General features: G+C 61.3%; 3 protein-coding genes across 19 annotated transcripts in view; 2 read left to right on the plus strand and 1 right to left on the minus strand.

Annotated features, from left to right (window-relative positions):
• Positions 1-19,330, plus strand: part of ZBTB16 (zinc finger and BTB domain containing 16) — a 62,151-nt gene extending 42,821 nt beyond the window's left edge. For 6 of the 13 annotated variants that reach the window (XM_054803426.1, XM_054803421.1, XM_054803420.1 and 3 more), the window contains 3 exons: positions 7,141-7,311; positions 9,448-9,615; positions 9,845-12,772. In XM_054803426.1, coding sequence (XP_054659401.1) covers positions 7,141-7,311; positions 9,448-9,615; positions 9,845-10,074 — 569 coding nt within the window. In that variant the 3' untranslated portion in view covers positions 10,075-12,772. Of the gene's footprint in view, positions 1-7,140; positions 7,312-9,447; positions 9,616-9,844; positions 12,773-13,946; positions 14,196-14,596; positions 14,788-15,008; positions 15,820-15,906; positions 16,167-18,652; positions 18,939-19,197 lie in introns of those variants that run through there. The other 7 variants (XR_008574114.1, XM_054803415.1, XM_054803413.1 and 4 more) reach the window with 7 other exon arrangements.
• LOC129196245 (5-hydroxytryptamine receptor 3A-like) lies at positions 15,754-26,244 on the minus strand. Of its 3 annotated transcripts, none has more exons than XM_054803431.1 (9): positions 26,127-26,244; positions 18,808-18,971; positions 18,602-18,646; positions 18,185-18,294; positions 17,433-17,602; positions 17,043-17,203; positions 16,592-16,802; positions 16,230-16,463; positions 15,754-16,052 (listed from the first exon to the last, which is right to left on the minus strand). In XM_054803431.1, exons 2-9 carry the CDS (start codon positions 18,949-18,951, stop codon positions 15,754-15,756), a joined length of 1,374 nt encoding a protein of 457 aa, XP_054659406.1. In that variant the 5' UTR covers positions 18,952-18,971; positions 26,127-26,244. The 3 variants fall into 3 exon arrangements, with proteins under 3 accessions (XP_054659406.1, XP_054659407.1, XP_054659405.1); XM_054803432.1 differs by having other exon boundaries at positions 26,037-26,200; XM_054803430.1 differs by lacking the exon at positions 26,127-26,244 and adding an exon at positions 20,978-22,057.
• USP28 (ubiquitin specific peptidase 28) overlaps positions 20,684-26,249 on the plus strand; it is a 30,511-nt gene continuing 24,945 nt past the window's right edge. Inside the window, exons 1-4 of one of the 3 annotated variants that reach the window (XM_054803401.1) lie at positions 20,684-20,807; positions 24,243-24,324; positions 24,979-25,085; positions 25,224-25,398. The gene's annotated coding sequence lies outside the window, so the exon portion shown is untranslated. Of the gene's footprint in view, positions 20,808-24,242; positions 24,325-24,978; positions 25,399-26,249 lie in introns of all 3 variants that reach the window. The other 2 variants (XM_054803399.1, XM_054803402.1) reach the window with 2 other exon arrangements.

Genomic DNA, 26,249 nt, shown 5'->3' on the forward strand with positions numbered 1-26,249 from the left:
GGGACAGGCTTAGGGGAAAGCGGCACAGAGATACCCAGAAACCGAAGCAAATAATGCGTTTCGGTCAAGCGACATTTCAAGGATTTCACCTTTTACGAGGAGCGCGCGGCTCCAGCTTTGGCCAGAAGGCTTTTTTTTTTTTTTTTTAGGGCTTGTAAACACCTTCAAACCACTGTTTGGCCTAAAATAGTAGAAATTGGGCCCGGAAGCGCAGCACGCCTACAGCGCGTTCCCAGGCTCGCCTGGCGTGGGGAGCTCAGGAAGCTCTCGCCTCCCCCAGCCGAGGGGAGGAAACGTGGTTAAACGGGATGGGCCCTCGTAAAAGGCGATCGGAGCTTGGTTCCTGAACGCGGGGCTTGCGCGACACTCGGTTTCTTCGGGAGGAAAACCTGCTCACGCCCTGCCGGTGTGGGTTTGGGCGATGCCAAGCGTTGCCCCTTCCTTCCAAAGCCTGGGCACCGCGTCCGGGGAGAGCAGAGGCGGCTTTGCCCACGTGCTGGGGAGAAGGGCTCGGGCAGGAGGTGCTCGGGGGATGGCTCGTCGCCCGCGCCTGGACCCGCGCTGTCCCCCGGGGAGCATCCCTCGCCCGTCCCTTGGTTTGCAGGCACGCGGGCTCGGCGTCCTGCCCCGGAGGCGGGAGGTGGGGGGGACACACCGTGGTCCTCGTCGGCAGCCGATCCCCCTCCCCAAAAGTCCCGGTTTGGACCCGCGGGCTGCCTTGGCAGGGCTTCACCCAGCGCCGGTCCAGCTGCCGCCGTGATTGACGCAAAGCCAGTCTATAAATAAAGTCTTTCTCTCCTCTCATAAAGACTTTGCGGTTTAGTTTGCTTTCAAGGTCAAGATCAGACCTTTCTAAATAAACACATATCAAAGGATCATTAGCGGAGCAGCACTGTTAAATTGAGATATTAACTTCTGTCAGCCACGCGTTTCCTTTTTGTTCTGTAACTCGCGACTGCGGCGGGTTTTTATTATTTTGGCCCTAGGCGGTAGCATCTGGCTTCTGTAGAGACTGTAAAAATTAAAAAGCAACACAAATCATTGCGAGAGAAAAGCAGTAAATTCAATGATAAGAATTTAAAATTAAAATGTTTCGGTGCTTTTATATTCCGCGAAACATGAAACGAATGAGTTGTGTGCCTGTTGCCATAAAGCCGCCGCCGCTAATAGTCGCCGGGCTCTTTCCCTCCCCGCTCGTAATCGTTCTCGCCTGAGCAATCGCAGAAAAGCGCAGTGAAGGCAGGCGATGATGATGACGGCGATGGAGATGCGGGGTGGCGGGGAAGGGGGCAAGGCGATGCTGATGGGACCGGGGGATGGGGGGGGGGACAAAGGGGCTTGCCCCCACCCCTTCCCAAAAGGGAGGCGAGAAGGGGATGCTCTCGTCCCACCGGGCTCAAAGAGAGATGGAGAGGTCGAGCAGGGAGGGTGTGACTAACGCGCCGGGTCACCAGGATGCGGGACCGCATTGTCCCCCGGGTCCAGATGGCCCCCGGAATAAATCGCCCCCGGAATAAATCACCCCCAGCAGGCACGAGCGAGCTTGCCCGTGCCGGAGCCGGGGCTCGGGGCTCGCCGCCTGCTCCCGTGGGCACCTGGACACGGAGCATCCTCCACGTGCATCCCGCCCCGGGGAAGGAAGTGGCACGGCACGTCACCGCGGGGGCGGAAAACGAAGCGTTTAGGTTTGGGTGGGTGGGGGTGGTTTTTAATCCCCTGTGCTTGCGAGGTCGATGCTGTGCATCTGCTCTGAAAGGCTTTTGAGTTTTTCCGGGCATCGGTAAAAAGGCGAGCGGGTGCGGAGGGGGTGCGCCCTGCCCTCCTCTTGCGGCCGGGGCGGCCGCATCCAGCCCTGGAGGAAAACCAGCAGCCGAAGAGCAGGCGCGGCGCTGGCTGCTTTTTAAGAATTAATTTTCCGTAATCGGTTAAAGTTGGGAAGAAAGCTGTGCTATCTCCAAGTAAATAATAATAATCAAACAAATGCCCCCTTGGGAGAAGTTGCCTTCCATAAAGATGTTAATTAGCGCAGGAGCTGAGCTGCGGAGTCCGGAGGCAGCCTTTGAAACCAGGATGATTTGGTGACTCCGGCGCAAAACGGCGCACATCTCGTGCGTTTATCGTCCAGGGGTTTTCCCCCCCCGCCCCTCCTGTCTCTACTTAACCGCGAAGGCTGTAGGGGCCGTTGGGCTCCAACCGAGCCACCGGCGTGGTACCGGCTGCCACTGTCACCCATCAACAGCACCCCCAGAGCGGCCGGGGGGGGGTCGTACACCCTTAAAAACCCCTGCGTCCACGTGTACGCGTGCAGGCGTCGCCATACCCCGACAGCAGCGTTCGAGGAAGGGCTCCTTTGCACCGCACCGCGGGTTTGCTTCGGTGCTGCCGCCAAAAACGCCGCTTTTGGTTTCGTAACAACCCTGAAAACAGACACCGAAACTGGGTTAATCTTCTTACCCCGAGCAGCCTGCATCCGCCACCCTCCCGGGGCAAAATGCAACCTCGGCGCCGGTCCCACGCTCCAGCGTCCCCGGGGCCGTGCCAGTGCCCGCTGCTCCTGCCTGTCCTTCACCACCCATCCTCCTCCTCGGCTCGGTCCGAGCCAGGGCGGCCGTCACCTGCCCAGCCGCTGCCTCCGTGCAGGGCATCGGCTGCCGGGCACGAGGGGGCCGGCTCGCACAATGCAGTTTCGGCACGCCTCTTTGGCGCGTGCATCGCGTCAGAGGTTACGTTAAACAGGAAAACTGAAGGAGCGGAGAGCCCCGAATTTGCAGGACACGAGTCCGAGGGTTCGGGGCTTTGACGGTGAGAGGCAGCGACGGGCCCTGTCGGCACCCTTCGATGCGCGCAGCCTCACGCCCGCTGCAACGCCGGAGCCTTCCCGGCGCGGCCCTCCGCAGCCTTCGATTACGGGTTTCCGATGCGATTGATTACCGCTGCGACGGATGGATGGACGGATGGATCCGCCTCGGGTTTTTTTTGAGTCTGGCAACGTTGCTCTCGGGAAGGCCAGGGATAACGTTGCAGGGAAAGATGGCAGCGTTGAGGGGAGGACTCGGGGAGGGGTGGTTTGGCTTGCGCATCCGTCCCCGCGCCGGCTCCGCGTGCCTGGGGACCGCCCGAGCCGTGCTGCTGCGACGGGGGCTCGGCAGAGGATGCTTCACCGGCACGGTGGCGTCGGTCCCCTTCAGTCCCCCCTCCCCTGCTGACGGATCATCCCCAGGGTCGGGGGTCCGGGCTCGGCGGCACTGCCGCGGGGTCGGGGGGCCGGCGCGTGCGCGCGCGCAGGGTGGGGGGAAAAACTTGAAGTCAAATGTCTGAAAGTCAGATCCCTTTTTAGTATGAATTTGCTGTATCTCATTCTGAGCACTAATTCCAATTTAATTGCAAGTGGCCTGAAGCCTCTTCAATAGGAGTAACAAATGGTTTGATTTTGTAAACTTCATCAGACTGCATTTTAAATGCGACACACTAGCCCGGCTCGAATGCCAATGAAGCACTGAAGTAGCTCTCTGTTTACTAATTATCCGTTTTTACTTCAAGCCACGCTGGCTGGCTTGTCTGATTAAATCGGATTTGTGGGATAGAGAACAGCTAGCAGAGTTTTCTCTATAGTAAACGAGATTGAAACTATGGGCCGCCTGGCTGCACACTGTAAATTATATTTCCTTTTAAAGGGGACGTGTCGCCTTTCTCCCGCCGGCGCGCCTCCCGCATCCTAAACTTTGCCCAAACCCGCCCGGCTCCTTCCTGGCACCGAAGGGAGAACCCACCCTGCCTCCCTCGCCCGTCACCGCCCCGGTTTTTATGGTAATTCCTCCTCTCACGGAGGCGGCGCCACTGCCGCGCTCGACGCCGGCGACGCCTGCATCATCCCTCGCCGTGAGCCGGAAGAAGCTCCTGGGTATCGCGCCTCGCCGCGCTCGCCCTTAAATCCCGGCGCTTGTTTGGGAGCGAGCCACCGGAGAACCGGGATGCGCGTCTCCAGGCTCGCGGCCGTAGGGTCTGTCCTCCCCGGAGCGAGCGTCCCTGCCCTAAAATCCAGATTTCGGACCGCCTGCTATTTAAAACCGCCTCACCCGAATAGCGTCCGAAACCCAACCTGCTCTGGCTCCAGCCTCCGAACCCGGCGGCGCCAACAGCCGCCCCGTTTGCCGGCGAACGCCGCCGGAGATGCGTAAAGCCAGGCGGAAGGTGGGCGAAGGTGGCTGCCGAACGGTGCCGCGCTTAAACCTCCCCGGTTGCTAAGACTTTAATTCTGCGAGCTTGACCTACGCCGCCCCCTCCCTCGGTATCTATCTTTGTGCCTGGGGGCTTTTTATATTTTAATTTGCTTTTGAACGTCCTGCAAAATTAATGGCGCGCTCGGGGCCATTGTGCGGCGTACAGTAGAGGGAAGGGCCGGCGGCGCCCGCCGAGAGCCGCCACGTTTCCCAGGGAATGAATTGCTCGCCCGCCTTCGCCCCTTTTAATTGTTGACAGTAAAAAGCGTTTAAATGCCGCTTAATTTGTAATCATCTTCCCGCAAAAAGGGGAGAAACCATTAAAACGTCAGGGAAATGAATAAATCCGTCTCTCGCTGGTTTGGGGCGGCAGCGGTTCTTTATCGGGGGTGATTTTTCTTCTGATGGCTCGGGGCTGGCTCGGGGCTTGCTCCGGCTGCGAGCCTAGGGATGCACTTGAGGTGGGAGCCCGGGGATGCTTTCAGGGTGGGAGGACCGGGATGCGTTCCGGCTGGGACACCGGGGCCGAATTCCCCGCGTCACCCGGTGCGTCTCTCCTGATGGCGAGCCTGGTGCTGCCAAAGCCCGGCTGCGCTTGAGCTTTCCCATTTTTTCCCGCCTCCCACCCTCTCTCTGATTGCCGCACGTGCGGCTTCAAAAATACGTTTTTAAAAAAAAAAAATCGGCTTAATTGATCGGCCGTAGCGGGGCAGAGACCCCGCTTGGTGCTGCGGACCTCGGCTGCGGCAGAGCCGCGTTGGCGGAGCCTCGGGGCCACGAGCAGGCGGTGCTCGACCTCGGTCCTCTGCGTCCCGCTGCTGGGCTCGATGCGGGGATGGGACGCGGGGCCGTCTCCGGCATCCTCCGCCCCTGCGCCGGGCTGGCATCAGCCTTCGCGCCCCGCGGACGCTCGGCTCTTGGAGGGCGGCCAGCACCTCCGCGAGCTGTGCCAGCGCGCGTCGACCTCCCCGTTGGGGCTGTTTGTTTATTTACGAACGCGTTACCTAAAAATAAATAAATAAATAAGATTGAAAAACGCTTTTTTGCGGGTCCTGGCAAGCAGCACCCACGGGGCGATGCCTGTCCCCAGCGGGACCAGCATCCGCGCGTGTGTGAGGCTACTCGTCCCCATCGCCGCGGCTGCCAGAGTCGTCCCGTATTTTTTGGGGTTTGTTTTTTTTTTTTCTTCAAGCGGGGGCCAATTAGTTTCACAAATGAGGGCCCTACGGTGCCAGGGAGGATTTGTTACGGCCCCGCGCGCCGGCCCGGCGGCATTGTCCTGCCCTCCGCCCCCGCGGGAGCCCATTGTCCCCGGCCCCAGCGGGGGCTGCTGGCGGCAGATTTATCGGGGCCGGCGTCCCGCCGGCCGGGGCCTCCGCTCCGCAGCTGGCCACGGCGCTGGGGGCTCAGCCCCGGGGACCTTTGACCCGTCCTGCTGTCACCGCCGGGGCCGCCGAGGGCCGCGGGGCCGCATACCTCTCGGGATTTGCTTCGCACGGCCCGTTTGGGGCTGGCTGCTTTTGCTTTTTTTTTTTTTTTAATTTTTTTTTTGTTGTTGTTTCGGGAGCGTTTTGTCCGCAGCTGCGTGGGGGGCGCACGAACCCGCGCGGCCCCCGCCCCCCCGGGATAAATCCCTGCGGAGGGAGAAAGGCAGTTCCCGTGCGAGGCTGCCTCTCTTGCTGCTTTTATTCCCGTTTCACTAGGGGGTTTTGGAGATTTCGGAGCGTTTCTGGGCAGCCCCCTGCGTCCTTCACCAAGGCTGGTGCTGAGCATCCCTCCTGGTGGCTCCTGCATCCCCCAGAGCTGCCACAACGCCGGGATGGGCGACAGTGCGCCCCGGGATGCTCTCTGGGATGCCCGTCACCCGGCTGGTCCCCAGGCTGGAGGCGCGGGGCTGGCCAGGAGGATGCTGCCGGCATCCCGCTGCGGGAGCATCCTTCGCTGGCACCTGCCTGCGTGCCGGGTGGGACCACGATGCCGACGCGGCGGTGGCACGGTGGTCCCGGTGGGCTCCCCTCCGGCGACTGCGCCTTGCCACCGGGTTCTTCCCCTGGGCTGGTTTTGGCAGCGTGGCGAGCAGCCCCCCCCGCCGCCCCTGCTGTTCCTAAAGGCAACGCGGATCCGTTGGTTACCTTGAACATCTTGCTGCTGCTAATGAATTGCTAATACAATTTTCTAGATAATTTTATTTCCAGAGTCCTCACATTTTAATGTCTCCGAAAAGCTAGCGTTTATTTGCTTAATCTCCCCGCGTAACACAATTTGCACTGACTCGTAGGTTCTGAACAATCAGCTATGCATAAACGAAAACGAATTGTTTAATAACAGAAAGGTCTGATATTTTTATTGACGGTGTATAAGCACCTGGGGGTGGGGGTATTCCCCCCCCCCCCGCTCTTACTGTTGCGTCGGTGCGGCCAGTTTTATTCCCGGGGTCGGTAGGACGGAGCTTGTGTTTGCACAAGGGCTCAGCATCACGTGCAGCGCAGGGGTGGGCGCGTTGCCCTCTTGCATCCAGCCCCCTGCTCGGCTCTGTGGGGTGTTTCTCGGGGTCCCCTTTCCCCTGGGCGTCGAGAGGTCTGAGCTCGGCAGCTCCCGCAGGTGCTGGGGATGCGGTGATTGCCCAACAGCTGCCTCGTGTTTCGGCTTCCAGCTGCCTCCCATGCAATAAAAGCCCCTTGCCCTTCTCCGGCGTTCCCCCTGCGGGGCCGGCAGGGTCGGGGTCCCACTGCCAGCACCCCAATGACACCCAGACCCCCTTCTCTGGGTCCCCCTCCAATGCAGGAGCATCCTCCCCAGTGCAGGAGCATCCCTGCTGCCGGGTGGAGCGGGGACTCCCCCCCAAACAGCCGGCAGCACAATGGGACAGGGGTCCCGGGTACCGGGCCGTGCCTAAATGGTCTCTCTCCGTCTCCCGCAGGTACGGACATGGCCGTTTTCTGCCTGCTGTGCGGGAAGCGGTTCCAGACGCAGAGCGCCCTGCAGCAGCACATGGAGGTGCACGCCGGGGTGCGCAGCTACATCTGCAGCGAGTGCAACCGTACTTTCCCCAGCCACACCGCGCTCAAGAGGCACCTCCGCTCCCACACAGGTACGATGGCATCGCCGACGGGATGCTCGGGGCTGGGGCGGCCGTGCCAGGCTTCTTCCCCTTTTTGGGGGGGGGGGGGGGGGGGGGAAGAAAAAAGGGAGGGAAAAGAAGGATGAAGTTGTCTTAAAACAACTGCAATGGAGGTTGTTTGGACTTAAAAAAATGAAACGGAAAGGGAAAAAAAAAAAAAAGCCCTGTGTAATAAGTTGATCCGGTATAAGGTGACATGTGACCTTCTTAGGGGACGTGCGATCATACCCGCTTCATCGGCTTACAGGCGGTAGATGCACATAATCAGCCGGTGCTCGGCCCTAATGGGATTAGGGCGACCTGCGCTACGTGTAGCCACTGCTTCAGCGGCGCAGCCCACCGGGGCAGGGCTTGGCTCCAGGAGAGCCGCGCGGGACAGCGGGGCTTTGACCGCCTTACGCCGTGTCCTCAAACTCCCCGCACCGCGTCCTCGGCTCCTCCGCCAGCGTCCCTGGGCAGGACCGTGGGGGGGTGCCAAGGGGAGAGGTCCCGACCGTGCCGTCCCTGAGGGGCGCTCCCGACTGCAGCGAGCACCGTTGCTCGGGTCCAGCTGCAAAACCTGGCGCAGGAAAAAGCAAATCCTCAGGCGACGAGTGGGGTCAGCCTGCCTGGTGCTTCGCAGCCAGCGCCTCGTGCGCAAAGCGTTCCTCGCCCAGCCTTTGCCCACATGAGCTGGAGGCTCGTGCGCCCTCCTTGGCTGCGCTGTTATTGCTGGCAGGGAGGAAAACGCGTGCCTGGTCGGGATACCCCTTCTCTGTTCACCCCTTAACCGGCGTGCGCGCGTGCAGCCCCAGAGGGGGACGTAAAAGCGGCTGCTGGGGCGGCGGAGGGGGGGATGCGCAGGCAGCGTCCCAGGAGGGTCGCTCCGTCCGGGCTGTGGCCGGCAGCTGCCAGAGCCACACGTGTGCCGGGGCTCGGGGTCCCGACGTGGGAAACGTGAATCACGTGCCGATAATAAGCACGTTAATGCCGTGGAGCTATTTATAGCCGGTAATCCGGTGACCTGGGCCGCGGGTCGGGCCGCGCACGTCCCACCCCAACCTCTGCTGCTTTAGCAGCTCCTGGCTGTGAAAAAACGCCAGGGTCGTCGGCGCTTTGGGGGGGGGGCATGTAGTCACGCGGATGCGGGATGCTCGCGCCCCGGCTCCCGTTCACGCGGCTTCTCCTAAAAACTGAGCGTGTGGAAACGCTGTCTGCCTCTGGCTGCAGAATCCCTGACTGCAGGATCAGAAAAACAAGGCCGCAATTTGGAGTTCGCCTTTGGAGGGGGGGGGGGTCTGAAACGCATCCTGAGCATCCTCCTCCTCCTCTTCTTCCTCCGGTGCCCAGCCAGCCAGCGGGAGGGGGCGAGGGGCCGCAGGTCTCGGCTGCGACACACGGGGAGAGAGTAAAATATCATTTTAAAGAGGAAGGGAAAGCGCAGGCATGTGAGTATATAACGAGAAGGACAATTTATGCCCAGGCACGAGTGCAGTTTGACACGGGGATAATGAAAAAACGTAGGTCATTGTGGATGACTTAAGCCTTCACAGCTGAAGAAAATGTATGAAATGCGGGGAACATTACACGCTTGGCAGCTCCGCACATCTGCAGCAGGACAAGTGAAATACAGTTGGCCATTCTTTACCATAAACTGTGCTCGTAGGATATGCGGCACAGAGAAATTGTAATTACAGTGACAAGACAAATCAGTAATATTTAAATATTCATGAACAAAGTCTCGGACGATCAATCTATCTTTATTGTCCTTGCCTTCGCGGCTGTAATAAATAAGTAGCAGGAGCCCTCACCTTTCCTTCAAATCATTCCGCCTTTGGTGCCGAACCGGAGTTCATTTATCAGCCGCCCGGTCTGCAGCACGGGAGACGCCCGGGGCCGGGTTTGCGCCGGCGATGCCGGGTGAAAAGCCGGGAATTGGGGGCGGGGGGGGGGTGGTCGTCGCACCCTCCGGTCTCTTTACCCTGCCGCAGACCCGAGCATCGCCGGGGACCGGCGCGCTGGGGTGCTCCATCCCCCGGGGTGGCGGTGGTGGGTGTCGGGGGTGAACGCAGGCTGGGGAGCTAGTTTCGGCACGGCGGCAGCTCTGACACGTGCGTGTGCTTGCAGGCGACCACCCTTACGAGTGCGAGTTCTGCGGCAGCTGCTTCCGGGACGAGAGCACGCTGAAGGGCCACAAGCGCATCCACACCGGCGAGAAGCCCTACGAGTGCAACGGCTGCGGCAAGAAGTTCAGCCTCAAGCACCAGCTGGAGACCCACTACCGGGTCCACACAGGTACCTGCTGCGGGACGGAGGCGGGGGGGGGCGTCTCCGCGAGGCCGGCGGCGGCGTGGACCGGGGATAACGAATCATCGGACGTGCCGGCGTGTAGCTGTTGCAAATAGGGGATCAATAGCGAGATCGGTTTTGCTGTTCATTACTCGGCTATCGGCTGCGCCCGCCGCGGCAGCGTCGATGCCGGGCGGTTAATTACCCCGCTGACGCCCCCCGTCTCTCCCGCTAGGCGAGAAGCCCTTCGAGTGCAAGCTGTGCCACCAGCGCTCCCGGGACTACTCGGCCATGATCAAACACCTGCGGACCCACAACGGCGCTTCCCCCTACCAGTGCACCATTTGCCTGGAGTACTGCCCCAGCCTCTCCGCCATGCAGAAGCACATGAAGGGCCACAAGCCGGAGGAGATCCCCACCGACTGGCGGATAGAGAAGACCTATCTCTACCTCTGCTACGTCTGAGGGAGGAGGCGCAGGGGCAGCGGGGCCGGATGGCGGAGGACTGGGCAGAAAGGGGGAGGAAAAAAAAAAAAAACCCACCACCAAACCCGCAGCGTCCACGGCCTTGTTTGTTTTCGGTTCTCGCTCGTCGCTTCTCGCCCAGAGGATCCCGTGGCTCGCGCCGGGGCGGGGGGATGCACCGACCCCCGCCCCGGCCCCGGCCGCTCACGCGCCCACTGCTCTTGCGCCCGCGCTGTGGGGCGGCTCTTGCCCCTTGCAGCCCCCCAGGGACTTGGCACCGCCGGGAAGACGGCGGAGGAGCCACGCGCTTCCTCCATCCTAATTTCCGCTGTCCTCCATCGCCGCGTTGGACCCCACCACAGATGCCCTGAGCTCACGCGTGGGGCTCAGCCCCCACATTCCGGGAGGGTTCCCACGCTCCCGGGCTGCAGCGAGCCGTAAGCGATTCGGCGAGAGCGTCCCGGCGGGGGGAACGCTGGCCGGAGGAGGGTGTTTGGGGTAGGGAGCTGCCACCCTCCCCCTGACCAAAGACCTCTCTATGCATTTCCCCTCCTTCCCCGGGGGCGAGGGCAAAGCCCCCCCGCGGGGAGACGCGGCCGGTTTGGTGACGCACGGTCGATGCCGGAGCCGGCACGGGTGCCGCCGGCGTGCGGTGTCGCTCCGAGTGGGGGGCGATCCCCTTTTTTTTCTGCTAATTTGGGGCGCCCGGAAGGTGCCGAGCGTGGTTTTTTGCCCAGCCCTCAGTCGCAGGAGCCCGCAAGCGAGGAGTGCCCGGTGGCAGGCGGCTTCGCTCGCCTTTTTTTTTTTTTTTTTGGCTTTTTGTTTGTTCGGTTTTCGGGGTTTGTTTTCGGTTTGGGTTTGGTTGGTTTTTTTGGAATATTTCCGCCTTTAGCACATTTTACTTGAAATTACCTCAGTTTTTTGTGACCTCATGAGCTTTTATTGATTTGGGGAGGACGGGGGGCGGCGTGGCAGGGAAGGTGCGAGCCGCATGCCCGGCAGTGGAGGGGCGGTGCGGCGGCGGCAGCAGCGTCCCCGCCGGCCTCCCGTTGTGCATTATCCTTACCAAAACTGGTATTTTTTGCCCGGCCCCGCGGGGCCGGGGGTGTCGGTTCTGAAGCTACCTCTTGTGTTCGTTTTTGTTGTGTTTTCTCCTTCGCGGTTGCGGAAGCGGGCTCTGCGCTGTCCATCCCGCGCGGCACTTGCGTCTGCAGCTTTGCTTTTTTTTTTTTTTTTTTTTTTTGTCGTCATTTTGCTGCGTTTGGGTGAAAAGGGGGGGAAGGAGTCCGGGACAGTGTCTGGATGCGGTTTGGAGGGATGCTGATGGCCCCTCTTGGTTTGGGGTGCCCGTCCCGGCAGAGCCCGTACCACCTCTCCCGGTGCCGAGCAGGGATGCGTCTGCGGGACCAGCATCCTCCCTCGCACCCCGGTCCGGCTTTGCACGCGCGCGCGCCCGCCGCTCCGCGTGCGGGACCTTTGCTGCTCCGCGCGGGGTGGACGCCGCTGTCGTACAATCCCAGGACGTGACTGTGGAGAACGGCTCGTTTAACTGTTGTGCCTAAGAAGAAAAAAAAAAATTAAAAAAAAAATACTAAAAAAACAAACACAGTTCTTTCGTACGGAAAGTTGCTGCAATTTCTGGCGCGTGCGCGGTAGCTCCCTGCGGCGCACCGGCGCACGCGGCCGAGCTCATGTGGCTTTTTTTGCTTTAACCTCCCCTCCCGTCCCACCGTCCCCCTCCCTCCCTCCCTCCCTCCCTTAGTGCCGCAGCCTACCGGCTGCGACGGCGTTGGGATCGGCGTCGGAGCGACGCCGCGGTGCCCCGGGCGCGCGTCCCTGCATCTCTTTGCTGTGGCGCGGCGAGTCGCGGCGCAGCAGCCCCCGCCGCCCCTCCATATATATATATATATATATATACGAGTATATATATGTGTATCGTATCGCAGTGAGGACCAAGCGCCCCGCGGGGCCCCGCGGCCCCGGGCTCCCTGTCCCCTTGGCTTGTCGTCGGTGTCGTGAGCGCCCGCCTGCCCGTCCCGTTGCTCTGTGTTGCCGCTCGTGGTTCGGGTCCGTCCGCTGTCCTCGTTCCGTCTACCTCAGCACCTCTCTGAGCCCGGGCGCAGAAGGTGCCCAAGTTCCCCTTTGGTTTTCTCAGAGTATCTATCGCCTCCTATTTTTTGTACGACTTTTCTCCCTCTTCCCCTCGCCGTTCGCTCCCTTGCGGTTCTGCTTGCGAGTCCTCTCTGTCTTCTAGCCACAGATGCCGTTAGCTAAAAGTTTCCTGAAAAATAAAGAAAAATAAAAAAAAACTAATAAAAAAAAAAAACCCCAGTTGTGGTGTCTCCTAGTTGCAGCTCTCCGCATCTGCCTTCGTCCTGTGTAGATTCAGATGCATTTCTTTGTAAGACTTCAGTGTTTCTGACAGAGGAAAAAAAAAAAAAAAGACAAAAAAAAAAAAAAAGAAGAATATACTGCTGCAGGTTTTTTTCTCTCCATGTGTCACTAAGTGAAGTTCGTGCCTTCTATAGCAAAGAGAATATTTTTTACATCCTACTAACGGTAGATTTTTTTGTAGTGAACATTTTTTGTATTTTTATTTATAAGTCTCATAAAGAAAATAGCAATGTTCAGTTGTATACCTTGAATCTGCAGTTAGGAAACAAAAAACAACCAATAAAGTTAATTCCGTTGTCTCGGCCTGATGTCTCCTATTCCTGTGCCCGTGCCCGCCGGGAGGAGGAGGAGGAGGAGGAGGAAGGATGCATCCCACTGGCTCGGGGGGGGGACCCGCGGTGGTGAGTTTGGGGGTGCTGCTCAGCTCCCCCCGGGACTGGGGAGGGGGGGGTCCCCATCCCCTAAACCAACCCCGATGGGTGGGGGGGCGCCTCTGGGATGCGTCCGGGGAGCAAACCCGCATCCCTTGTCCCGGGACGCAGGCGCGCGCTGCCCGCACTGCTGCCTGCGCCGCTGCCAGCCTGCCTGCGCGGCTCACCAGGGAGCTGAGCAAGTTTGCCTCAATGAAAGTGAACTCGTTCATTTAAACCTGACTGCAGAGTAGTCTGGCCCCCCGCTGCGTTAATTATCCTGTAGTTCTCGACTGATTGCTGTACACTAAGCTTAAGCCCTCCTTTATTTATTTACTGACTACATTAACAGCAGCGCCTGCGCTCCTTTTGTGCTGCGGCAAACTGTACGGCGTGCCGCGGCGGGGCCAGGTGGGTGCTGCTGGCATCGTCCGGCCGTGCCCCCACCCCACGGGCGCTGCCCGCCGCCCGCCTGGGCCTCACGATGCCGTTAAACCTTAATTACGGTGCGGTCCGAGTCACTGGACGCAAAGCATGGCTGAGGGGTTTGGCGTTTATTTTCCAGGGGCGGGCGAAGCGTGCCGGGCTGTCGCACGTGCCGGTGTCGAGGCCGGGCTCGCCCCATGCCCCAGGGCTTCCCGGTGGGGTTTGGGGGGCTGCATGCCCACCCCGAGGTCCCGGTGGTGGTCCCTGCCTCCCAGAGCTCCCCCACCCCGCTGCGGGTACCCCTCTTCCAGGGATGCTTTGGGCAAGCGGGGGGAGAACTTTGGTCCTGGTTCGGGCAAGCAGGGGCCGTCCTGCTGCAAGCAACTTGCCGGCTGCAGCGTCCCCGGGAGAAGGGGGGGACGATGAATCCCCTCTCCGGCGTTTGGCCCGGTACAAAGGCGTTATTATAATAATGGGGAAATTGTCGTAGGACCGGGCCTTTGTCTGCATGCTCGCGCAGCAGCTGGGAGCGATTATGCTGCAACAATGTTCTGTTCCATCAACATTATGTCCTCATTAAACCTTTATTAGTAGATTAGATTCAGATTTATTGATTTTTTTTATTTTTTTTTTTTTTTAAAGAGGAAAATCCAGGCTCCTCTCAGAGAGACGCCTGGAACTTTTCCCCGCGTGCGGCGCTTCCCAAAGCAGTGAGAGGGCAAAGGGAGAACCAGGATCCTTCCTCCGGCACGGGCAGCCTCCTCTTCCAGGGGGAAAGGACCGCCGAGCTGTGCGAGGGGGTTAGGTCGGGCGCAGGATGGCTTCCTGGCCACGGGGAAGGACGGAGGACCGAGCGGCCGCTGACGTGGTCCATGGGACGCGGCGGTGCAGGTGAGCATCTCGCGGTGGGGCCCGGCGGACGGGAGAGGGACGGTGAGGCTGGCTCGGGGGTCCTGTCGCCCCGTCTCCGCCTCGAACGCGCGGGCTGGGCGGCATCGCACGCCCGGGTCAATGGGCCCATTGGATTTGTCTGTTGGAGCGTTTGATGTTACATGAAGGCGGCTCATTCCAAAGGGTGTTAATTGCCCGCTGCAGTGATCAGGTCTGTAGCACCATCGATCTCAGCAGGATCAATGGGCTGATTTAGTGTCTCGCGAACTCTTTAGCTGGACACCTCATCAATAGGCAGCCACTTACCGACCATCAGCGCATTAGCACGGGCCGGCGCCGGCGGGATCCCGCTCCCACCCATCCTCAGCCCCCCTGTCACTCAGCGGGGAGTTTTCCTGCAGGTGACGGCTCCGGGACAGCCAGCGGGGCCCTCAGGCCAGGGCCGGCGGGCGTAGGAGAGCCGGGCGCCATCAACCCACCTCTGCCTCACCGCCCGCAGCCCGACCGTGCGCAGAGGTGCTCCCACACCGCGGGATGGGCCCTCCCATCATCTCCAGCGTTTTCGAGGATGGTGCCCATGCCAGTTGCTCAGGTACGTTACCGGCGTGAAGAGTGAGCCGTACCTTTACAGGGTCTCGGGCAAGCACGGCGGGGCCGGGGACCACCCCGAAAGCACTGTCGGCATTTCTTATTGCAACCCCCTGACACCCCCAGCTCCAAAATCGATACTGCGTTGGGCAGATCTGCTCCTGGCAGTTTGGGCTCAGCTCCCTGCTCTGGGGTGCAGCTGGTGGTTCTTTCCTCTCCTCCTAGCCTCGTGCCTCAGGCAGAGACGGGGAGCAGGGGGCTCGACCAACGCCGCGATAGTGATCGGTGACCCCGCGGGTCTCTCCTTCCAGCACCGCGTGCCCACGGAGCCAGTCCCGTTGTCACCCCAGTTCACGAGCAGCTGGCCGGCACCGGTTCTCTCCCAGTTTACCGTACCGCTGGGCAGGGGCGTGATGGGAACCCACCGGGCGAGCGTGCACGGGGGTCCCGCTGCGGGGAAGCAAGCCCCGCGTAGAGCCCGACGGGCGGGGGGAGCGTCGGAGAGGGGGACGCAGGCGTGTGGCCCCCCGTGCTTGGTGTACGGAGGTGGGGGGTCCCTGGGGCGGGGGAGCCTGGGGGCGGTGGGGACACACGCACACCCCCACACGCACCCCCACACGCACACACACCCCCGGTGCGGCGGGGACCCCCGGGCGGGCGGGAGCCGCGGGGCCGCTGTCCGCGGTGCTGAAGCGGCGGCGGCCGCCGGTCGGAGCGGGCTGGGGGCGCTCCGGGGATGGGGAAAGCGTCGAGCAAGGTTTGGGCAGGGGTCATGGGTGCTTGGGGGGGGGGGGGGGGGGGCGTGTCCTCCTTCACCTCCGCCCCCGTGCTCAGATGCTGCTGTTGCTCCGGAGCTGGGGGGGAAGGTGGTGGATGAACCGGCCCGGGTCGGCAAGCAGCTGGGGGGGGGTCCCGGAGCAAGTCAGCGTCCAAGGCCCCCGCCTCTCCTGCCCCCAAAGGCGGGAGCCACTCAGGCGTCCTGCCACACCGACCAGAGGGTGCCCAGCGTGACGGTGTAGGCCAGGACGGCCACCAGGTATGCCCGGAAGAGCAGGACGTCCAAGACGTAGCCCACTTGCAGCCACTCGCGGGCGACGTCGCGGAACTCCTCGCGTTTCTCCAGGAACTGGCGGATGGCGGTGATCTCGCGCAGGACATCCCACGTCACCGGGGAGCCATCCGCCTGGCCGGCAGAGGTCGGTGCTGGCATTGCGTCCCCCGCCGCCTCGCGCTCCTGGGGGTCCTCGCGGCCATAGTGGTTCAGCTTGGCTGCAGGATCGAGAGAGGCGAGTGCGAAAGATCCGGTTAGGTGGGGAGCTGGGATTTCTGCAGGTGGCCCGGGCATCCGGATTGCCACGCAAACAAGGGGCTGCGTGGACATAGATGGCTACACGGGGCCCGGTCCCCTTCGGTTCCCACAGGCTCTCTCTGCCTCTCAGCCCTTACCTGTGCTGTCGTTGTTCTCCACCTGCCTGGAGATGTCGGAGCTCTGCGTCCTGCTTTGGCTGAATTTCTTCCTGTCCCGGATGCAGAGCAGGATGGCGGCTCGTTCCAGCAGCAGGCGCCTCACCCAGTCGGGGACGTGGGGCTGCAGGTCTTGCTTGTGCACCAAGCGCACGATCAGGATGGTCTCCGTCAGGCTGATGACGAGCAGTGCCATGCACACCACAAAGTAGATGCCTGTGGAGATGCCAGCAAGGTGAGTGGCCTGCGAAGGCCGGTGCACAGAGCGTGCTCCTGAGTGAGGTCTCCCTGCCCGCCTCTCCAGGGGCCCAGGACCGCCGTAGCTGTTGGCTGCGCCACTGTACCTATCAAGGGAGTGCCGACCGCAGTAGCGGGCAGCGTGTCGGACACGATGATGAGGAAAACCGAGTAGCCCAGCAGGAGGGTGATCTTGAAAGAGACCCTCTCGCCACTGTTGGGAGGGAGGTAGAAGCCCACAATGTCCATAACCATCAGGAAGATGCTGGGGAGCAGCAGGCTGACGGTGTAGAAGAGGGGGCGTCTCCGGATGACTACCTGTGGGACAGAGAGATAGAAAAGGCTCAGCGAAGGGTTGAAACGAGGGCTTGAGCTGGTGCGGCTCCACCAAGGCAGGCAGGGATGGCAGGACGCGCTAAGGCGAGCCAGAGGAAGGGCTCAGCACCAGGAGCCTCCTGCCCGCAGGCGAGAGCACTGCAGCACAGAGCAGCCGGGCGATCGAGCGACAGGGATGGTGGCAAGACATCCCCGAGAAGCACGGCGGCCAAAGACCCTTACGTAGAACTTCATCTCGGCATAGCTGTCGCTGCTCTTGACACTGAACTCCTGGAAGTGGCTGAGGACGTAGAGCAGCTCCCACTCGCCCTGGTTCATGAAGACGCTCCGGTCGAACTTGACCAGCTCTGGCTGCCGCCACAGCGAGAGGTTGATGTCACGGACTGTGGGACGGAGGAGAGGAGATATGAGGACCGGGGGTGGCCCAGCCCAGAGCGCCGGCAGCTGCCGGCACCTCCACGCCGGGCTGGGTGCCTGCCCTCCCCGCACGCATCCCCGATCCGCTGGGGCCATCTAGAGGGGCGAGTCGCCTTCTGCATGGAGCTCCAGCCCAGCGGAGGTCCTGCCCGCTCCCCTCTGAGCCCCCCAGCCGCAGGGGGTCCCGGCACTCACTGTGGTGCAGCCAGCTGGTGAAGGTGAGCGAGCAGTTCTGGACGTCGAAGGGGAAGTTGTAGATGTCCAGGCTGCAGGCAGTCATCACCTGGATGGGTTTGAGGTTCTGCACCTCCCCGTGGTGGCCAACATAGACGTAGGGGACGTGCGGGGACTTTCCGACATCCACGCTGCGGGGCATGAGGGAGAGAGACCAGGGCTGGGGAGTGCTCTGGGCAAGCGGCTCCTCCCGGCCAGGCTGCATTTGGGAGAGGAACTGCCCAGGAGCCGGGGATCTACCCCCCGAAGCTGCCTTTTTTTGGCGGTACCCGTGCAAGCGTCACCTCTGTGTTACCTGGGGCCGACTCCCAGCCCACAGAGCGCCCCATGTCCTTGTCCCCGTGGGGGGCTCACTGGAGCTGGCGGAAACACCTTAAATCTCAGCAAAGCGGGGAAGGACGCCGGCTGGCTTCGCAGGAAGGGCCCGCAGCTCTGCAGCTGCCCTTGCATTGTGCTGCCTTCACAAAGCCTTTCTCCAGATATCTGGATCCCACCCCCGGCACGGCGCGGGTAATTACCGACGGTTGCAGTTAGCCAGCATTGGAAATGGCCCAAGTGCCGAGCCGTTCCCCATCTGCAGCTCGCCCGATGCGGGGAGGCTGCCAGCTCTGTGCCGGGAATACAAAGCGCGGGGCGGCGCGTGCCCACGGTGGGCGAGAGGGGTCCGAGCCCCAGGCTGCCTGCCGCGGCCCCGTGGCCTTCACCTCACTCACAACTCGTTGATGAGGATGTCGGGCACCCAGATGCTCTCCGCGGGGAGGGAGATCTGCGTCAGGTTGTCGAAGCGTGCCGGGTCCCACCTGAGGAACTCGTCCGTCCAGTGCTGGGGGGGGACAAGGGAGAGGGGCTTGGAGGGCAAGGTCCCTTCCGCCCTGCGGGGACCCAAACCCACGCTGGCGTCCTGCCATGGGCACCAATCTTCAATGCCACCCACGGGAGGGAGGAGACGCTTGTCCTCCAGCTCTTGCACCACCCAGCAGTGTGAAGCATGGAGCATGAAAGCCATGCCTTGAGGTTCGTGCCCTACAGAGATCTTCTCGTCCCCTGACCTTGCCGTACGCCTCTCCCATGGGAAAACTTGTATTTGCAGGGGTGCTCGGTCGTGGGGTTGCACAGCCTCGGCTGCTCACCTGCCTGTACCAGATGTAGGTGGTCAGCACCTGGTTCTTCTCATCCTGCAGGAAGAAGAGGACACAGCATCGGCGCGGGGGGTACCGGCGCTCTGGAGGATGGGCAGAGCGTGCCAGGAGGATGCTGCACACCGGGTGCCGTTCCCCTTGCTGTGGACACACAGAAGCTGCCCGCCCCATGAGGAATGTGGGAGCAGAGGACTCACCACACTGAGGATGGCGTAGACCATGAGGTCAATGGCCACGTTGGTGGTCGTTCGCCAGTCCCGCACGGGCCGGGTGCCCTTCTGGTAGTGGGACAGCAGGTAGTGGGACAGGCGGCGCAGGGCGGGCTCGGTGGGCTCTGGCATCCGGCCCCCCCGCCGGGTACCTGCCGGCAGAGGGAGGGGATGGATGCATGGATGGATGGAGGGCTGCTCGCACCGGGGCAGCAGCTGCAATCACCCGGGGCTGTGCCACAAAGCGCGGGATGCTGCTGGCTGCCATCCCTTGCTTACCAGTTTCCCATCAAAGTTAAAAAGGAGCGTCCTGACGGGAAACAAAACTGCCCGCCAGAACCATCGCCTAACGTTTCATTAATATCTTCTGCCGTGTAGGTGGTCAGCACTGTCACCTTCCCCGCAGCCTCGGAGGGCAGGGCTGCCATCTTCCGCCTCTCCTGGACGGACGCCAGGGCATTGGCAGCGGGGGACCACGAGGGCCTCACTGCCCCCAGATAAGTTTCCTACCACTTGATCCTTTTCCAGGAACATTTCTTCTTTGCTATGCGGGTGGAGGAGGCGAAGGTCAGAGATGAACCGGGATTTTAAATTCATTTATTAGGTATCTCGGTATTTATTAGGTATCTTAATATCTTGGCATTTGCTTCCCGTGGAAGCAATCCCCCGGCTGGTGCTGGCAGCGTTAATTGCAGAGCAAATCGCTCTCGTTACCCACGTCCTCGCTGCAAGGCAGCCGGCGACGCCGTGGCCGAGCCAGGGCAGAAGAGCCGCGCTCGTGGCTCTGCTCTCCAGCACACTCAGCCCCAGAGTCCAATTCCCACGTAACGAAAGGGACTAATTGGAATAGATCTGCGGGAACTTGGGGAAAAGCTGCCGGGAAGGGAACTTTAATCTGTCTTTTAAGCCGGAAAAAAACCCAAACCACAAACGCAGCAGTCTCAGCCCCTCCAACGTTGCACGCGATCGGTAATGCTGGGGAGCCGGCCAGGCTCACGGCCCTCGCCCAGGCAGGCGTGCGCCGACGGAGGCGATGAGGGGGGGCGAGAGGCAGCAATTAGGTTGAGGAAAACAGGCGCTGCCGTCATCACGGCTGGGGCCAAGTGGCCTTTCCCGCTGCAGCTGGTGGCAGCTGGCTTGTGCCCGCACTCCTCCTCACACCCACACCGCTGAGCTGCAGGTCGGGATGCTCTGGCTTTGCAGAGGGATGACCGGGCTGGGTTCGACCCCCGGCTGCTCCGTGCCGGTCTGCGCGGCCCCAAAGCCGTGCCGGCAACTCGCCTGGCACAAATCGGCGCTGCCCTGGCACGCAGACCTTCCTACCCCCTTACCTCCAGCATCGCTGGGGCGAAAGCATCATTGCTGCCGCTCCTCTTCTGCCACCTCTGCCGTGCTAACTGCGGGAGAAGGTTTGGGAGTGGGGAAGGATGCTCCGATGAGAGGGGTTGTCTATCTGACCAGCCCAAAGACCCGAGTTACAAACTGGCTGAGAAAGCTTTCAGCTGCGCCGGTGCAAAACAGCGCAATGATCTTTCTACTCTTTCCCAGGAAGGTTAAGCAGGAGCAAATAATAGCGGTCGCTTGTCAGTGCTTTGGCAGTCGGTCTTGTGCCGTGCGGAGCCCAGGTTACAAACCATAGAGACAGCGTCGCTTCCGCACGCTGTCATCCCCAAACCCCAGCTCTGCGTTATGGGGGATGAAACCTTAAGTTAGAAAAATCCCCTTAGCGGGTGCAGGGCTCGAGCAGCAGCTTCCAGACAGAGGGATGCAGGCAGGCAGGAGATAACCCTGTTTTTTTCTCTCTATATCTCTCCTCAAGGCTTGGACCCTGCACGCTTCCAGCGAACTTCGAAGCCCCGTACCCCACAACGCAGAGCCGGGTTGGAACGCTGCATTACCTTGCTGCGGGCGTTCAGCCTGCGTCACCGAGGCAGGCAGTGCCTCCGGGCTCTTGCGGAAGAGGTCTCCCACGCTTGGGCTTCTCCCAGGTGCTTTGATTTCCCAATAGCGTTAAGGTCTCTCTAAAAAGCAGCCTTTGCGTGCCGTGCAGCGCTGCTCGGATTTTAGGAAGGCATCGCACCGCGACTTTCGGTGCGGGGAGCGCCCTGCTCTGCCCCAGCCCCCCAGCCCCCTGCTCGCGGGGCTCCCCTCGCCTTACCTTGGCTCTGCAGCGTCGAGGCGAGAGGCAGCAGGGCCAGGAGCACCCCGAGCGTGGCGGGCGTCATGGCTCTGCCGGCTCCCAGCCGCTGCCTCCCTCCTCTCCAGCTCCCCAGCCTGCCGGCTCCACGGAGGAGTGAACCCGAGCAGGGAGGCAGGCAGCACTCCTTGCTCGCTTTCCCCCCACCGTCGGGTTTTTGAGAACGCCCAATTAATCTCGCAATCAGCCTCTCTGGCTGCATCAAGTTTCAGGCTGGGAGGATGGAGAGGAACCCACCCAGCCACCCTCCCACCCCGCCAGCTCCCCCGGGGCTCCTCCATCCCCTGCCCTGGCGCCTAGCCACGGAAAAGCGAGTTTCGGGGGTGCGGGCATCGCGCCTGCATGCGGCAGGAGCGGGGGGCACGGCGAGGGGGGAGAGGATGCTGCAGGCACCACGAGCTCGTCAGCAGTTGGAAAGTCGGGGGGAAACCCTCTGAGATGGGGTGGCCTGTCCCGGGAGGTTGCAGAGACATGGCACTAGCATGGGGTGGTTCCCATCAGCAGGGGAACGGGGTGGGGGGGTGGGGGGGCCTCCCTGGAGGTACCGGGCTTCCTTTCACACCCTACAGCGGGGTGGACCCGTCCTGCCAGAGACGGACACGCTGACGGATGCAGGTTGCAGGCAGCACGTGCTGCCTGCCTGCCCTTCGCACCCCTGCCTGGGGGCAGCAAGCTTTCCCCAGCCGCCTCCAGCCTGCGCCCAGGCGAGGGTCTGTTTTCACCGCAGCAATTTGCATTTGCATGCAAATGTCATGCAAATTTTTTACCAGTTTTGGTTTCCCCAAATATTCAACACCTTGGGGCAAACAAGACCGTAAGCAAAGGTCGATCCCGCGTGACCGAGAGCAAAAATTTGTTTGGCGCCTGCCTTGCACGCTGGTACCCTGCTGAGGCCGCAGCATCCTTCCCTCCGTGTCAGAGCGTCGCGTCCTTGGGGCAAGGTGACGTCCCTCTGCCTGGCAGGAGAGCCTCCCCCCCGGCCCCCGTTCCCTACAATCTTATATATTCGTGCACGTATGTCTGCGTTTCATAGGCGTTGCAGGCGCCCGTGCCCCCACAAAGCTGCTGGAAGTGCTGGGGAAGTGGTGGGCAGAGACCAGAGCCTGCGGCAGCGGCGGCAGCGCAGAGCAAATCGCATCAGATGGCAGCGTGGAGTCACTTAAACGAGATAAGAATTAGTGCGCGGCCCTGATGAACTCCCCCTCGGCTGCCAACAGCGGTGTCAGGGAGAGAGCGAGAGCAGAGCCGGGGCTAATTTGATTTCTCGGCTCCGTTAGCGGCTGGCAAGTCACCTCCCGGGGAGCGCAGGCAGCTCGGAGCTCTTTCCCCTTATTGAATCTGGGTAATGAAAATCACGGGCAGCGCCGCCGCGGCGCTGGGGACCGTGCCCTGCTCTGCCCCCCTCTCCTCCGGCCTCCGTGGCGAGCAGGATGCGGCCGAGGGAGCGAGGACCGCTCAAGCGGAGCCTCTGCTTGCAGCATCATTAACTCTGAATTTTCTCCCTTGGGTTTTACGTCTTCATCTTAAAGAGATTTTAATGTAGTTCCTATCAGCCCTCCTGTTATCGGATATCTAATTAGCGTGATCTATTAGAGCCTCGTATTGCACGCGTAGGGGGCTCTTGCGGGACTTTTTGTGGGACGGCTGATATCAATCGGCAGCGCCCGGATCAGATTTACTTTCCGAAATGGCGTAATGGGATTTTATTAGCCCTGTAATCTGCTGCGCGGTAATTGCTTTTCTGGGAATCAAAGTGCTCGGCGTCCGGGGCTTCCCGCGGCTCAGCCCCGCGTCCTGCCCGGGCTCTGCCCGCAGCAGCATCTCTGCGCCGGGATGGAGACCTTCCCCCAGGCCAGAAGCGGCCGCAGGGCTGCCGGAGGGGCCGCCTGTCCCCCAGCTCCTGAGACATCATGGGCGGCGACCGCTGGCGGAGCCCCCGGCCCCACTCGCGCCTGTCCCATTAGCTCCTGGAACAAATTTTCTAGCTTTTTGTTATCGGCTAAGGGTTTTTGCCCAGGGCAGCCACACTGAGAGCAGGTGCTTTGGCTTGGCAAGTACCGAACTTCGGGTAGTGCTTAGCCGGGAGCGACGGTGATCTGGGAGGCTGGGGAAGAGCGCAGGAGCACAGGCACGAGGTCCCAGCGACACAACGGGATAAGCGATGCAGCCGAGCCCTGTTTGCGGGTGTTATTCCCACCCTGTGCCGTGGGACGCAGGCAGCGGGGGCTTCGGCAGGCGAGCCCTCCAGCTCCGTGCAGGATGGGGTGCTGCGGCCAGGCTGGGGACCGCATTGGGATGGGGAGGGAGGTCTCAGCTGCGGCAGCACGCAGCGCCTGCCTGCACAGAGCAGACGGGAGAGGGAAGCAGCCCTCCTGCAGGCCGCCAGGACTCGCCTTTCAGAGCGCGTTTGGAGCGTCAAAAGTAATAAAGCATCGCGGAGGAGCCCTGGCAGCGCGGCTGCCTGCTGGCCCCGGCCCCATCACGCGCCCGAGGCCGCCCATTACGGAGCCTCGCGCTCCCCCGAATTGCATGTCTGCTATGATTTAACGCTGCGAGACATGAAATAAACACCATGCGCAGGCAGGGCTGCCGGCGCTGGCATGGGCGGGCTCGCAGCAGCCCCCCACACCGGGGGATGTGGGACCCTCGGTGGGGGCGGGAGAGCGAGCCACCCTCCTGCGGGATGGTGGTCCTCAGGGGATGCTCAGGGTCGCTGCATCCCCGGAGGGTATGCAGGGTCTCTCCCCTGGCACCCACTTGCACAGCTCCACGACTGAAGCAGAGACCAGAGCGGGCACTTGGTGCTACACCCTTGGCTGGTGTAATCGCTGCCGTGGGTCATTGCGGGCGCCAGTAGCTTTGCAGGTACGGAGCCCATCCTCACCCCGCCAGCAAAGCAGCCTGACGCCTTTAAATCTCCCCGGTGAAGGGAGGGGAGCACTTTTCTTTCAGTCCTCTTCTCCATTAGACACCCTTCAGGTGTTAGCAATATTCTGCCACTGTTTCATTATCCATTAAAGCCAGGTAATAATAACTACGGGAAGGTATTTGGAGCCCATTGCTGTTAATGAAGGAGATCCAGCTCATCCCGAGTGGGGACGGCAGCCACGGGTCGTAGGCGCGATATCGCCCGAGGTCAGGCAGGAATTGCCTTGCTGAGGGCGGACCCAACCAGCGTTTAGTCTTGTGTGACCGTCTTTTCCTTTTTCTTTTTTATTTTTTAAAGGAGACCCGTGCCGGAGCCTCACCAGACGGTCGTGGCTGCACTGGCTGCCTGCCACCTTCTCGGCAGAGACCCCATCCCAAAGGTAGATTTGCAGCGGAGATTTTGGACACGCTATCAAGAAGTCCCCTATCAAGAAGTCCTAATCAAGCAGCTCCCACAAACGAAGCCATCCTCCTTCCACGAGCAGCGTGGTCTGCAGTGTAGGAGGGGGGCAAGATGGCTGGTCCAGGGGATGCTCCCAGTCCAGGGGATGCTCCTGGTCCGGGAAGGGAAGGCAGAGACAGATGCAGAGGGCTGAGGCAGCACTAGAAAGGTCGGACGCTGTCACACAACGTGTGGGGATGGCCCTGGGGGACACAGTGGCAGGAGACGGGCTGGGAGCACGTAGTGCTCACCTCTGTGAAGGATGCTGCCAGTGGCTGGGCTGCCTCTCTGGCTGTCAAGGGGAAGGTGAACAGGGCGCACATGGGCATCGCTCGTGTGGGCTCATAGCTCCTGAGCACCCCGTGGCCAAGGATTTCACGGGGAAGCGTGAATTTGGGGGTGTCTCCATTTCTGGGTGCTGAGCTGGACACAGAGCCTAGCACAAGATTTCGATGCTGGGGGCGGGTGGCAGGTTTTGTGGCAAAGGGGAGATATGCTCGTATCTGCGTTTCGCAGCCGGCCAACCTCGATATTGGCACATTGGAAGTCGTCTCCTCCAACAAGATCGTCTCCCTGCTCGTGTTTCCCCCAGGTCCCCGTGACAGCGGGACGTTCCCAGGCAGGACTAGTCTCTCACAGATGCCAAGCAGGAGGCAGAGGACGGAGGCGGCGATGAAGCCGGGGTCGGGAGCTGCTCGGGTGAAGCGAAAATTACAGCGACCAACATCGCCTCCCTGTCTCTTGCTATTAATAGCCTCACAGGTTCTCAAAATGGGCAGAATTTCCTACATCATGCTTAAACTTTACTGGGTGTCTTATTTTTTCTTTGCGTATCAGGGAAATTGGATAACGCCACCGGCTTGCTCAGTTTGACTTTATCAATGCTGCTAACTCCTCCTCGCCCTCTCGCCTCCTGAATTCCTGAGCTGGAGCACACCTGTGAGAACGTGGGAGCAGAGACAATCCCGGGAAGGGCCGCCTTGAAATTCCCACACCTCTTCCAAAACATAAGGCAAGGGACGCTCTGCGACTGCCCAAGGAAAAATCCACGTGCAGGAGATGCCCACCCAGCCGGGAAAAGGCGTTTTGGCCCAGGAATTAGCAAACGGGGGGATGGCAGCGGCCTCGCCTGATCCTTTTACCCCCTTCCTCCTGCTGACACCGGCATCGCCGCCACAGCGGCTTCGGTGCCTGGCCAGGGGAGAAATGCATATCGGCAATTGTAAGCGACGCGTTTCTGATGATGTAGAAGGATATTTTGCTCGCCAGACCCCCCCACCCCAGGGAGATTGGCCCCGCCGGCTCGTCGTGTTGAGCCAAATTCCCTGGGCGCGCGAGCCACGTCTCATCTTTGGGGTCCCGCTCCGACGGCCGCCCTGACGAGCTGCCGACAGCACCGGATCCGTGTGGATTCAACCGGATCCCGCAAAGCCCCCCTCCCCGTCCCTCGCTTGGCATGTCTCCGTTTCAGGCGTTAAAGGTGTTTTACGGAGAGAAAGGGGACATCGCGGCTGGCTGGGCTGGGCTCCGCTGCGGGGGCTTCCAGTGACACTACACCTGGGAAATGGCCGTTTTCTCACAATTTTAACCAGACCGTAAAACCCGGCAAACGCAGAAAGCAGGTGACTGCCCCCCCCTGTTGTTACCGACCTTTTCCTCACGGTTTTTCCCTCAGGATACGCGCCGCCCCCGGCCCCCCGCCCGGAGCATCCCTAGCCGCAGAGCTCCGGGCTTGGATACCTGGAGCAGCGTGACGGGGGCAAGAGCCGTTCCCACCCGGCCCTCGTCCGTGCCCACGGGGCTCATTTCTCCCGCTCCTGGGTTAAGAAACGGGGAGAAAAGACCCGGCGGAGCAGCAGCGGC

Source organism: Grus americana, chromosome 24 (assembly GCF_028858705.1).
Source record: "Grus americana isolate bGruAme1 chromosome 24, bGruAme1.mat, whole genome shotgun sequence".
Lineage (NCBI taxonomy): Eukaryota > Metazoa > Chordata > Aves > Gruiformes > Gruidae > Grus > Grus americana.

What these genes read in the sequence shown, in the direction of transcription:
- LOC129196245 (XM_054803430.1), bottom strand. Translation starts at nt 21,218, where the DNA reads ATGCAGCCAGAGAGGCTGATTGCGAGATTAATTGGGCGTTCTCAAAAA. An exon ending in CTCGACGCTGCAGAGCCAAG is followed by an intron (nt 18,972 to 20,977) that starts GTAAGGCGAGGG and finishes CTCTGCCGGCAG; the next exon opens with GTACCCGGCGGGGGGGCCGG. An exon ending in GGTCGGCACTCCCTTGATAG is followed by an intron (nt 16,464 to 16,591) that starts GTACAGTGGCGC and finishes GCATCTCCACAG; the next exon opens with GCATCTACTTTGTGGTGTGC.